General features: G+C 45.8%; 2 protein-coding genes across 3 annotated transcripts in view; one reads left to right on the top strand and one right to left on the bottom strand.

Moving 5' to 3' along the window:
* Window positions 1–7,038, top strand: part of LOC146206664 (bromodomain-containing protein 8-like) — a 158,853-nt gene extending 151,815 nt beyond the window's left edge. For both annotated transcript variants that reach the window (XM_084591449.1, XM_084591447.1), the window contains one exon: window positions 6,517–7,038. In XM_084591449.1, the coding sequence (XP_084447575.1) occupies window positions 6,517–6,537 (21 nt within the window). In that variant the 3' untranslated portion in view covers window positions 6,538–7,038. The remainder of the gene's footprint in view (window positions 1–6,516) is intronic.
* The window catches only part of eIF3a (eukaryotic translation initiation factor 3 subunit a), a 42,540-nt gene continuing 31,716 nt past the window's right edge, over window positions 2,789–13,612 (bottom strand). Inside the window, exons 7-14 of the mRNA XM_084591438.1 lie at window positions 6,087–6,287; window positions 5,715–6,017; window positions 5,487–5,624; window positions 4,179–5,059; window positions 4,008–4,045; window positions 3,835–3,945; window positions 3,346–3,735; window positions 2,789–3,056 (exon numbers count right to left, since the gene is read on the bottom strand). Of these exons, the coding sequence (XP_084447564.1) occupies window positions 2,962–3,056; window positions 3,346–3,735; window positions 3,835–3,945; window positions 4,008–4,045; window positions 4,179–5,059; window positions 5,487–5,624; window positions 5,715–6,017; window positions 6,087–6,287 (2,157 nt within the window). The 3' untranslated portion in view covers window positions 2,789–2,961. The remainder of the gene's footprint in view (window positions 3,057–3,345; window positions 3,736–3,834; window positions 3,946–4,007; window positions 4,046–4,178; window positions 5,060–5,486; window positions 5,625–5,714; window positions 6,018–6,086; window positions 6,288–13,612) is intronic.

The following is a 13,612-nucleotide window of genomic DNA, read 5'->3' as shown; positions in this document are numbered from 1 at the left end:
CCAAAAAAAAAAAAAAAAAGGAGCGCCAAAACGCATGCTAACTTCCGCGGATTCCGGCTCGCGAGCGCAAAGAAGTTCACGTGGTGCACAAGCGTTGCTATGGCACTGGCGGTATTCTAGAGCACCATATTAGCGGTTCAGCAGGGCGCAGACGCGCAGTACGGCACAAACTACACCACGCTCCGATAACGCTCCGAAGGCTAGCAGCGCCCCCCTGCGCTTTCATCCGAGAAGTGGCCAACCGGTTCCATAGGGAACCCCGCTCGGACGGCAGACTAGCAAATACTTCTAGGGACTCTAGCGCTAGTGAACACTCTCAAGGTTCGTACACAGACAACATTAATACCCAAGAAAGGAGCAGGAGGGACAGCGGCCGATGTAGCTCAGTTGGAAGAGCACCGGACGCGATATTCGGAGGTCGTGGGTTTGGTTCCCACCATCAGCACGTTGTTTTTCCTTCTACTTTGTTTATCTTCCCCTAAACGGATTACATTACTAATTTATCTGATTATCGAAGTGAAAATTAAAAAAAAAATGTACAACTCTAATGCTTTCCTTGGCCTCGCCGACTGTTGGCTTCTTTCCTTCAGATGCATCGCTGGGCACTTAATGGTAGCTAGGTAGTGCAGTGAGGTGGTTGATTTGGCAGCAGCTTCCATACGGGTCAGTGAGGGAAATCGAACCATTGTATTCAGAGTCGGGCAGAAAGGATAGCGCATGTTCAGTGCTGGGACAAGTGCGATACTGTGCATGGCATGCTAGTGTAGTGTTCATAGATGGTTCATTTGTTTACCTTATATTTTCAGTAAATCCACAATCTTCTGACTTTTGCACTGCAAGACTCGGAAAATTTATAATTCTGTACCCCTACTTTCGGTGGCAATGCCTATATCTGATGCAGCCATTATTTCAAAAAGCCACTTTTCTCGCGAACAGTTGTCAACGACCTTTGGCACAGGTGGTGGTGCAAACATGAGCGAAAATTAACTTCTAAGTGCTGTGCAAAATACAGACAAGGACATTCAACTGTGGGCCGTCCAGCAGGCCGGGGGTGCGCTCGAAAAGCACAAGCCTCACAACCCACCACAAACGGGCCAAATGAGGTAGTGCAGCGTAGGGCATAACCCAGGGTCGACGCCTGGCCAGCGTCACGACGCTTTCACCCGTCGTTTGCCGGCTCCTAATAAACATGCATACATAAGTTTAACATTTTGGAGGATTTGCCATTTAGTGCAGCTGTGACATTGCTGCAGGTACCCTACAGTGAGTACACTAATTCTCTTTGTGTTTTAGAGGTTTCAGCGTATAGCTTTCCTTAAACAGTCCTTGGCCATGCATGGATTATGAATTGAAAAGTTTTGAAATACTGATGTTTGACAATCGAAAACCCAGGTTCGATCAGTGCTCACACTTCTACTTTTCAGGAAGACGAAAATAAAATATGCTTGCCTGCCGAGGAGCCAGTGGCAAAAAAGCGCCGCACACATGCTAATGAATAGCATTTTTGTGCTTCCATTACATTTTACTTAACATAGTGAACTTCTGGCACTTCTTGAGCAGGGGTGCCATACTTCACATCCCAATGTCGCAGTTTTGCAGCATTGCTAGGTGTTTAATTCAACGCACAAGTATCCAGTTTCTGTCGAAATTTCCTGAAATCAGCACATAGGTGTGCATTGGGAAATCTAGAGATGTTGCAACTGCACTGGACAGTAAAATTCCCCTTCAACAGGGACTCTGGCCTTGTGTGGAAATAAAGCAATGCTGAAATTATAATAGCTTGAACAGCTGAACCTGCCAAGATATTTTGTTAAATGGGCTTAGAATTTTAAGTACATGCTTTTGCTAGCACGTCTGTAGGAAGAAAAAAGTACAGAATGAATGCTTAAATAGATTAAGGCAAGGGTTTAACCAAAACACGGCACCATGTGTATCTGCCTAACAAATGTGCAAACGGGAGATTTGTTGAAAATCGCCTCCTCAAAAGCTCATTTTCTTTCCAGAGGCATAGGCAGCCTGCAGTGAAGTTTGCTATGGCGATCGCTGCATCGAAACACATATCCTAGCAAATACTTTTATGGCGGTTTCGTAGGTGTTCCCATGCCACCTGCATGCACTTACAGGGATCGGATTGCACGCTCTGTAGAAACAGCGCCTGGCTAAGGACGTTATCCGTCACACTTGTATTTGAAATGGAGATCAATATGCTGGGTCGTTTATCACGAATCAAGCGACTAACAGCAGCATTTTTGAGGCACGCTGGATGGATGGAATATAGGAGCGTCCCCTTTGAAACGGGGTGGTAGCAGTAGCTATCATGCTCATTTTTTCTCCCTATATCTTAATTATTGATTTAGGTGTAGGCGCTGCAGGACAATCGCAGCGCCACCTAGCCAGTGCAGGTTCCCTATGCTGCAAAATGATTTACGACGCTACTATTAACTGCTGTGCATGCATCAATACCACTTCTGTTTCAAGACAATTCTGCAGACAAAGTACAGTTTGATCCACTTTGAATAGCGCCAAACTACAGCTGACTCTTGCACTGTCCAGCCTGAATACCAGCTCAGTTTAGGTTTGTTTAGACAATACCTTCAAAGTCATTATGGCATTAGTCAACTTCAATTTTTTTTTGCAGCAATGGCAACTGCAGTATGATGCAGTGCAACCCTGGATCTATGCCTGAACTTACAGTTCCAAGTTTTTTTTCAGTGCATTGTACAAGTTTATTCCAGTATAAAACGCTGCTTGCATGCTAATTACAAGCATGATAGTAAACAGACCACAATTATTTGTGCACCAGTTTATTCGGCTCAGAACAACTGCTGAAGAAAGCCTGCTGTCAATGGCTCAAGTGCATACAGAGTAGACAAAAACAAAAAATTGCGATGTACTTTCGGCAACATTACATTTCCACCCTTCTATCAGCAACATGGTGGCCCAACTCAAGATGATTTGCAGTTAGCGTACAGTCTTCCACCCATCTTCATCAGCATCCTCACGAGGCTTGTTTGGCCTGTCCTCTTTTTCTCTCCAGGACCCAGAAATGCGATCATCTGTAGAAACACAGTGGCAATACATGTTGCACCTGAGTGCAAGCTTCTATAAAAATTTATAATGCAGTCCAGAGGAAAATGCCCCGAAGCAGTGCACAACACTTTATTTCATGAAATGTACACATTAGTTTTCAATGCCACAGCCACCAGAAAGAGGGAATGATGTGAAATTTAAGCAGAAGCCTGCCCTTCCTACAAACACAGTAGACTCCCATTCCAGGCTTCAAGCACTACTTTTCTGTTGTGCACCAAAGCTTTAAACTACAGCGTGAGGTACTTGTCGACTCACCTTTTCGTGGTGACGGACGTTTGTCATCGGACGGCCAGGCAGGACCTCTGGAATCTTTGAGACCAGAGCGCCAGTTGTCACTCTCCCCTGCCCGACTTGGGCGATCATCCCCAAAATCTCTGCCACGGCCCATATCCCTACGACGTCGCTCATCCCCAAAGTCACGGCCAAAGCTTTGACGACCGCGATCCTCTCTGTCAGAGTCTAGAGGTGCAGGAGCACGTCGATCATCTCCATATTCTCGGCGACCACGATCATCATAGTCTCTAGGGCGCCGTTCAGAGTCACGAATTCGGTTGTCTCCGGAGCGCCACGAGGTTCCACCAGAACGGCCAGTGTCACTGTCAGGCTTGCGCCAGCTCATTTCTGGTGCCTTTGATCGGGGCGGCTCTGCAATATAGCCACAAGTGACATACTTTTATAGCAAATTTTTGCCTAGCGAGAGAAAGCCACCAAAGCAGCTACGTTTTGCAACACTGCTCCCCTCACCGTCTGGTCTGCGCCGCCAGTTGTCATCATCTCTCTCTCTCCTTCCATAAGACTGCTCCTTCTCTATCCCGTCTGACCTCCGCTCGATGTCGCGGTTGTCACGAGGACGACCTGCAACAGAGGTGTTCGTTAGCTCAAGTCTCATTATGCAACAAACTATGCTGGCTACTCACTTTTACATGGCTCATTCTTGCGATCTGAATCTTCCTCCCTGCAAAGAAGGAAAAAGGTTAGAAACTGGTCATACTACGTATATTAACCTACACAATTTATGCTCACTTTTAAAAATGCTATGCTAGTACAAGCATTACTGCTTAAGAATGAGTAAACGCTAGCAAGCCTACTGTGGTTTCCGCCAGCTGATCTCCTCAGAACGTATTTGCGGTGAGCGCAGCTTTTCAGCTTCTACACGCTGCCGTTCCTCTTCTTCCATGCGCCGCTGTTTTTCTTCAATCTCGCGCTCACGAGCCAACTTGATGGCCTCCATTTCACGCAGCTTGGCCAGTCGCTCCGCCTCGATGCGCTTCTGTTCCTCCAGGGCAGCCCGGCGACGAGATTCCTCTCGCTCGCGCAAAAACTTCTCTCTCCGCTCCTCCTTTCGCTCTGCTTTGCGTGCTGCCAGCCTCTTGCGGCGCTCCTCTTCAAGCCGTTGCTCGAACTGCTGGCGCTTCTCTTTGTAAACAGAGTAGCGGTCCTGCGTCAGCTTGCTCAGGAACTCCTCCTTGTCATCACGCATACGCAACAGCCGGGTCTTGTGCTGCAATGCTACTTCGCGCTCTTGCACCAGCAACCGAATCCGCTCCTCCTCCTTCTGTTGCCAGAATTGTTGGTCTTCCAACTTAAAGCGCTCATAAGCCTCTTGCAGCAGTGGGATCTCCTCAAGGCGCTTAGCACGCTCCATGTAGTCTACTTTGCGCTCCTGTTTCTTGAGCTTAGTCTGCATTTCTTTGCGCTCACGATCCAGCTGCTCCACCTGCCGGTTCAAAATTTCCTCAGGGTCAAGCCGCTCAAGCTCCTCCTCTTCCAGGCCTTCAAAAATGCGTGCCCCAATATCAGTCTTGCGTAGCAGCTCAATCTTTTCCAGCACTACTTTCTTCTTCATTTCATCCTGTTCACGCTGGCTGCGTTGCTTGGCACGTTCCTCAGCCTCTCGCACAATGCGCTCCTCTTCGGCCTCTCGCATCTTCTGTTGCCTCTCCTCCATTTGTTTGCGCTCTTCCTCTTCCTGCAAAAAGGCGTTTACGAACCTTAAGCATCACACTGATCCCAACAAAGCCATTAAGTTAAGCCCTGTTACACTAGTTGCTACCTGCAGTAACAAATAATTTGTCTGGGATAGTTACTGCCAAATAAAATAAATTCTTTAACACTTTACACATACTCTTCACAGGCTGAAGGGGTTAAAGCCTGGAGCAACACAAAATATAATAGCCAATAGTATCGCCACGCAAATTTAGTGTTATATTACATTGTGAACAGAAATGCAAGAAGGAACAAAATGTCACGACGCCTGGTAACAAGTACGTAAGTTCTTCGTGGGCCTAGAACAATAGTTTTGCACTTCAAGCTTTTACACAGTTGGCTGAAATCGATGTCAGATGAGTGGAAGTTAAACAATTTAGCTACTTAGTACTCAAAAAGAGAGCACCCACACGCTGGAAGGTTAGGTTCTCCAGCATCTCCTTGCGAGCTTCTATGATCTGCTGGCGTTCCAAAATTTTCTTGTGCTCCTTTTTGCAAACCAAGCGGTAGGCTTCAATGATGTGCATTTTGAGGTCTTTTGTAGAGTCCTGCATTAAGAAAAAAAAAAAGCGTAATAGCATTTCAAACACGCATAACATAAATCCTTAACGGCAAGAGCAAACGTGCATCACACTTGCCTTGATCTCCTCTGGCCTGATCATATGAACAGATCGTTGCAAAACAGAGTACAGCTTGACAAGCTGACAGCGGATCTGTTCACTAGGCATTCCCTGCAGATGGGGCCCTTCCACCACTTCCTCCTGCTGAGAGACACTAAGCTCGGAACCAAAGTGCAGGCATCGACGCTTGTGATCAATGCGGACTTGCAAGTCATTTCTCCGCACGGCATCCACTACCATGTTCTCCAAGTAAAAGGCACTGGCAAAAGGGGCCAGCTCAAGCAGACGCTTGATTTCTATGGTTTGGTACACCTGCGACACCTGCATCCAGACCACACGGTGAAACATTGCAAAAAGCACAGAAATGTGGTACATTGCCGGTTCACGCACCTCTTTCAGCAGACGCATAACAGTGATGTCCTGCAGTGCAGACACATACATGCGCAGTTCAGAGCATTCTTCCCATTTGTTGATAAAATCAAAGCACTGCATGACACGCCCGCACAGCTTGAGGGGTTGGAAGTCCACTTCGAGCCAACGGTACAGGTCTTGCAGCTGAGGCGGCGCAAGGCCAACCACACCAAGGCGTACCTGTTGACACAAAACATTGTGAGCAACGCCAAATTTTATTTTGAAACGAAGGCAATGCTTTACATACAGTCAAGGGATTTACAAACTGTCATAGTGTGAACATAACGTGCAAACAGACATTGATAGAGGGAGTGTGCTGCAATGGTGGTTGCTAATTTAAGCATTGCAATCACTATCTTAACTACTTTCACACTATGCAGTGATTTTCCTCGTTTTTTTCTTTTCACAGGAAGGAGATGGTACAATGTGATCTCCAGCTGTGGTGGACTTCATCACCAAGTGTGCAAGGGCTATACTGCGGGAAGGTGGTTCAGTGGAAAGTTCCGAGTATTGTCAGCACATCCTACTCAAGGAAAAACAGACTTGGCGCCCTACAATTTCCAATGCAACAGTGTTAAAGGCCCAACTCTGCAAGAAAATACAGCACCATCGTCTCGAGTGAAAAATCATGAGCACGCCCCTGGCAGGTAGTTTTTGTCCGGTGACATGACCTGACACGGACTGGTCAGTGTTATGTGACGTCGCAACACCACGTGATATGGGCAAATCGGACAGGGCTGCCAAATTGGGGCACTTTGTGATGGGCATTTAATGCCAGGACGCTTTTAGGCCACACATACAATTTTGTATACTTGATGGTTTCCTTGACATTTTACCGGTGCATGAAACTTCCCTGACAATCCCCAGTTTTCCCAGTTGCTAGACACCCTGAAAGTATCCTCATCTTGGCAAATAAAGTGCTTTAGCAATCCGTGCTTTTGACGACCCTGTACTTTTATAAGAAAGGTTAATTCTGCTTGAAGGCAATACTTTAGTTATATTAACAATAGCTGGTGTAAGAATCCCAACTCACACCTATCTAAATTTGCTTTCAGCACTCCCAAACATCTGCTCAAAAACTTCTCCGCTTAATTATCACACCCCTTAACTTTGTATCAGTTTTCTTAGAAAAAAAAGTGTGAGCATTATGAGAGTAAATACGGTACATGGTAAGGTACTCAACTCCAGCATATGCCACCAGGTGCACACATTGTCTACTACGCTTAGCTTTTAAAACACTTGCGACAGATACTATCGCAACAAACACAAAAGCTTTCGAGGGTTAGTTCTAGGATTTTCCAATCACATTAAGCATTGGTGCAGTTGGCCTTTTTAATTGCTTGGCAACCTGTGCACATTCCAACAAACAGATTTGCTTGGCATTTCTCTGCATTATCTGTGCGGTGCACCCCTCAGTGCGAGGCAGTGTCCAGTGTACGTGTACGTGTCCGAGTAGCAAAGAAATATAACCGTTCAGTGGTGGAAGCAAGCTTGAGCAAGATATTTTGGAGCAGCTCGGGGCAGTAATGCTATTTTTGGGCAGCTTTGGAGTAATAAAACTGGTTTTAGACCATTTCAAACAGACTAGCCAAGAAGTTTAACCAAAAGCTTTTCCCTATTCTGACTTTATAAGACTAAAATGTGAAGTAGGCCACTTTGATGTGCTCAAGCACCACACTAGTCCACATCGACGAGGCGCTGGCCAGTAGTGCCTCAGGAAGAGCAATGTATATTGCTGGGCAAATAGGTAGAGCATAACTGAAAACAGTGCTAGCAGACGAAGGACAAGAAAACGGAGGACACACAACTGCGCTAACAACTTTTATTCCGAAAACAGCTAAACCGCACCTTATGTACAGCCAGAACGAGGAATTGATGCGCATGCGCCCATCTAAAAAAAACCTAGTCACGGCATCCGCCCAAAAAAAAGCCATAACTATCTTATCAACACCAAACAAGAAGTGCCGCTGCCAGAATGTGAACAGATGGACAACAGAAGCAGAAAAAAAACACACAAAAAAAGCAAAAACAGCAGAGGGCGGATATAAAATGCGTGCAAAAGATGTAGATGGAAGGCCAACAACCAATCCGGCTAGAGGAAGACAAAAAGAACAATGAGAAAACGTTAAAAATTGCAGCATTACGGCAGAGCGAAAGAATGGTCAAGAGACACCGCGAATAAAATACTAGCAGGCACCAAGACCAGTCAAAGGTAAAAAAAATGGATCTGACAGAATTTATTCCATTTTAAGCTATCATCATTGATGATAGCTTAAAATGGAATAAATTCTCTATTTCTGGCAATTTCAACGACGAATGTAAGTGACGGTTGAACTTTTTTCTATACCATGTATATTTTTTTTATTAGGAGGTGCAAAGGTACTCAATCTAGTTCTTGAATATATTTTATTCCTTGGTTCTTAAAAAAATTAACAATACCCTAATTTTGAAGACCATTTTTTTGAATGTGCACAAAGTACAATCATATGCAAAGCGCTTTACAGCATCATAGTTTTGGTGGAATTTTATACTTCTTATGGCAGCAGCATGAATTCGCTGACATTACGCACGAGTATTCTTGTTGATAGAGCTAGCTAGCTCATAAAAAAAAAGAGGCAACACGGAGCAACCTGCCCTCCACCTTAACTGCAGGTTATGCTTTGTGCTGGCTCGCCTTTTTTTTTTCTGTTATATATAGCTCTGTCGACAAGAGCATGCAGCTCACAACATGCCATCTCCACGCTAAACAAAACTGCACCTGACCGCATTTCTTGTAGGCAATACCATAAACCCTTTCACTCTCACTGATGTACTGGTACCCAAGTTTTATGTTCATAAAAAATAAACTGCTATGTTTGCTCCCCGATATTTCCGAAACTAGGGGTGTGCCACAACCAGGAACCACAGCTGCCGAAACCATTTGCACTGTGTAAAGTACTGCTTGACTAAGATTGGGAGATACCTAAGCTACTACCACTGCTACAGTAGAATCTTGATACAAATTCCAAGGGAGCACACAAAATATTCGTAATGCCCTGAATTCGTATGATCCAAAACAAGCCAACTTCAACACGAGAATGAACACAAAAAGTAAACCAAACTGTATTGTGGCGAACTACTTCTGGCCGAAAAAGTCCATAATGCTTGTCTGCACTTTTTTGCAGTTATGTCACAAACGTGCCCTGCCTGAAATTCATAAAACCGTGCAGCGGTTTCATCGCTCACACTGTTGGTACTTAAGGCGCGGCGCAGAATATCCAGTGCATGAAGAGTATCTGCCGTTGACGGCGGTTGATCACACTCGTCGCCGTCTTCACCGTCGCTGTCAGGACCATGTTCGCCATCATCTGCTTCGCTGACGAAGTTTTCAATTGACCTTAGCCTGTAGGTCGAGACGTCCATGGTAACAAAGTCTCGAACTAAAGCTTAAGTTTCCAGCTGTCCCAACCATCAATTGTTAAATCTTCATCTGGCTCTTAATAATCTCCCGTCGAAGCTGCAGAAAGTCCGATGGCAAATCTGCACTTTTTAAAACAGTTCGAGATTGTCTCTGCAGTTACATCATCCTACAACATAGCTAGAAAGTGCAAAGCATCCAAGAGACTTATCCGCAAGTTGGCTTCTTTAGGTCAATTTTTGCTAGCATACGCCTCGCCAAAAGTCCTTTACATGATGTTTTACATTTCGAGCTATCCCAGCGTCCAGTGGTTGCAGATGGCTAGTAGTGTTTGCCGGCAGAAATCAGGCTTTCCTTTGGGTGGGCAGAGCACTGGTCCATGAAAAAGCAAACTTCTCCAGTTTCTTGATGCCATTTTGTGTTCAAGGCTTTTCCAGAACTCGCAAAAAAAAAAAAAAAATTGCCGTCATCCATGCCTTTCGGTTAACTTTGTAAAAGACAGGCAAACGTTCCGCCGATCGGAAACACCTCGGTTTCATCAACCTATCGATGACAGTAAGCTGGAGCTTCTCGGATCCATCATAATTGCAGCAAAAGAGTACTGTTACTCTCTCCTTGCTTTCCTGGTCGCCCTGGCATGCCTAGCCTTACACACAGTCTTCTCTCCGGTTGAAGGTTGAAGAAGAGGCCCAACTCGTCGGCATTAAATATATCACATGGCGTGCACTCTGAAATCTGCGCCGGAAGCGTGTTCAGCCACTCGTCGATAGCTGCCCCGTCCACTTCCTTCCCTTCATCCGAGACGACAAGGTAGACAAGTCCGTGCCTCTCTTTAATCCGGTGCAGCCATCCCCCAGACGCTTGGAAAGTGTCAATTCCGAGCGAAAGCGTGATGCTGTTAGGTTTTTCAAGCAGTATCTTACCGTCCACGTTGACACCGGCTGCTGTCACTCCACAGAATCAAGTCAGCAGGACCTATCTTTTGCTAAGTCGACACGCTTCATCTTCAGGTTTTAGTCAAACTTCTTAAAGGAGAGGGCTTTACACTTCCGCGACACGTCAGCAGCAGCAAACGCTTGCGTCCTTGTCACGTTTGGGCAGTTCTTGTCACAACGAAGCACACAAAGAAGTGTCGAACGTAGACTACAGCGGAGGCAGTTAGCGGCATAGGCTTCCCGGGAGGAGCCGTCGTTCCCGGTGAGAGTTTTTCGATAGATCAATGAGCTGCCAGCAAATGGCCGACGTACAAGACCGGGCACATGACTCGCTTTGGACGTCCTTGGCTCGTTGGGTTGTTACAGGTTAAGAAAGGGAGGTGGGGATAGGGTCAAGCCCATGGCAAGTTGCGAGTTGCACATCCGCGCCGTACATGCCGCCACAGTCGAAACAATTGCAGCAAACCTGGTATCAGCGGTAAATGCAGCTGAAGTTAAGACTAATCGAAGTAAAATTACTTGACCACAACAGACATTAAAAACGTGCTCTTGCATAACACAGTAACCTTCAACAACTATGAAAAAATAAGACATTCGAAAAAAGTTTAGAGCGCGTGACACACTGCGGCCGCGTCTAAAGCGCCGCCCCACTCATCAGCAGACGACAGGCGACCACAGCGGCCGCGCAAGCGAAAGGAGATCTGTACAGTTTCAACTGGCGCAGCACATCTGGCAAGAGCGGAGAGCACTTAGAGGGGGGGGGGGGGGGGGGGGGGGGGGGCTAAAGTAGCTTTCGAATGTTCACTGAAAAGGCAGCCTTGTGGCAGCTCGTACCGCCCCCTTTTTTTGCACCGCTGTTTTTTTGAGCTGCACACTATTTTCATTATTCATGCTTGCAGTAGCAGTATCATCTTAGCACACTGAACGCAGAACGTAAAAAACAAAACTAACGCTTTTATCATGAATTCATAGAGCACCTGTTTATCCAGTCTTGAAAACATGGTTATTTGGATCTATACGTGAGCGAATCAGCTGCTTGTGCTGATGTATACATGAGGTACTTCCTAATATTCACTATGTTACACATGGCAAAAGTTGTAGCTTAGATGTGCTCTGCATTAACCATGGCCGGGGCTCTACACAGTGTAAATCTAGTATAACTAAGATAATACTAGTGATCAATAAAATACCGCCTTGAAACCTTATCACGGAATACAGACTCATTTTTCAACACGTGCTAGCGCAAGCATGTCCGGACCCACATCAGAACCATGGGACTCACCGAGAAAAGTAAGTGCATCAATAAAACATGATAGTTTATTGCAAAGTGCACATTTTGTATCTGTATAAAAAGGTGTGCATCAATACTCTTGATAATTTCGTAATGAATATTGACAGCTGCATAAATTGTATAAACTTTACTAAAAAAACCCTGGCTTTCCCCCAAGTATAGCTCACATAATCAATGAAAATGTTCATTTTTTAAGGCACACCTACATAAATACTTTAGCAATTTACTGTCGTCAGGTACTCTCATAGTTCCTGTACTCATTATTGGGTTGTTGCTAATCAAATTAGCTAATTATTTTGACTTTGCTCAACAAAAGACCCTGAAAAGTAAACCAAAATTACCTTAGAAGCCCACAGTAACGGCCACCAAGAAGCCACCGATAAACGTGTGCAATGTGTAGAACGAATACTTTTGAGCAGTAACCCAAAGTATAACTCCTTGGAAAAAAAAAGCCAGCGATTTATTAGTAATTTTTAAAAAGAGCATTTTAGGAAATTCGCAGGCAGAGAGGTTGTCACTTGGCGGTGTCACATGGAACTATTTCCTTAAACCGTGACGTCATGGGTGAGTTAACTGGCAAGGCTTGCTAGAAGCTGCCACTGGCTGCGGCCACTGCAGCCATGACGTCACAGACACACTTCCGGTAGCGGCGAAAGTTACCTGCTCGTGCGCTGCTCGAATTTTGTGCAGGCTTTTGATAAACAGCTCGCCGCCCTTATTGGTTAGGTGGCCATTGCCCAACAAGTACAACAACCGAAGCGACGCAGTGATAGGTGGAACGCAGCTGCATTTACAAATATCTTATTTATATAACGTCGTTTCAGGAGTACCGGAGAGTCGGCCGACGAGGCGTCAACAACACTGTCAAACACCGCACGATGGCAGCACCTCCTCGACCGCCGTAAACACCACCGCTGTGGCCCCTCCTCCCGCATACCGTATGCCAACGACACGGCGGATCGTTAGCACCGATATCCAAAATAAACCGTGCTAAAATTTGTTGGAGTCTGGAATACTGAGCCGAATATCAAGTATGAAGCCCTCGTGAGGATCACTAACCAGCAGCAAATTGCTGGTAAGACTGATAGCCGTGATACAAGCAAGTTTCTGCTTAAGCCAGCTGCCGCTGGTGCATTTCAGCTCATTCGATCAGCTCGTACTAGCTCTGCGATTCATGCGTCGCCAGAGTTAATCCTGTGATTATTTTACTATGGCAGGATAGAATTCACAATAAGGCAGTTTCATAAGTAGACGATTTACGACACCGTTCATCAGTTCCAAAGCGCCGACCGCCGCAGCTTCGAAGCAAAACAATTCAGGCCTAGCGACCTGAATGCCAGGGTCCTGGCAGGCTGATTCTGACATAACCGTCCCATGTGAAATGAGAGACCCAAGTTGGCAGCTCCTGCCAGGGGACCACGGATACGGCACACAGCGATGAGCAGTTAGACCTGGCGTAATATTGCTTTCACAATAATACTGACTAATGTGTTCCGAGCACTGGTGGCACTGTAGCACAAAACATGATTCCTGACGCCGCCGGCCACATAGCCAGGCTGCAGTACGAGAGGGTACATGGGGGAATGGGAGGAAAGAGGGAGCAGTGTGAGAGGAAGCAGGAACGGATCAGGACGCAGAGGGAAAATGTCAAGAGGGAAATGATGCTACATCAGTTATTGCCGAGTCATTTAGGTATGATGATGGGGCAATGGCCCCAAATGAAGAAACAGTATCGTACAGCTTGAAGGAAAAGAGATAACAATTGACAAATCTTAACTGAAAGAAGACGGAGACAAATATTCCTGTGTGTACAACCATAGGGATAGATGAAATTCCAATCAAGCTAATTAATGGGCTTGGTCCAAAAAGCAAGTACACATTG

The sequence above is a fragment of the Amblyomma maculatum genome, chromosome 1, assembly GCF_055883805.1.
Source record: "Amblyomma maculatum isolate TAMU_Amacu chromosome 1, ASM5588380v1, whole genome shotgun sequence".
Taxonomy (NCBI): Eukaryota; Metazoa; Arthropoda; class Arachnida; order Ixodida; family Ixodidae; genus Amblyomma; species Amblyomma maculatum.
Note: the sequence above shows the minus strand (reverse complement) of the source record. Positions and strands in the feature narration are given on the sequence as shown.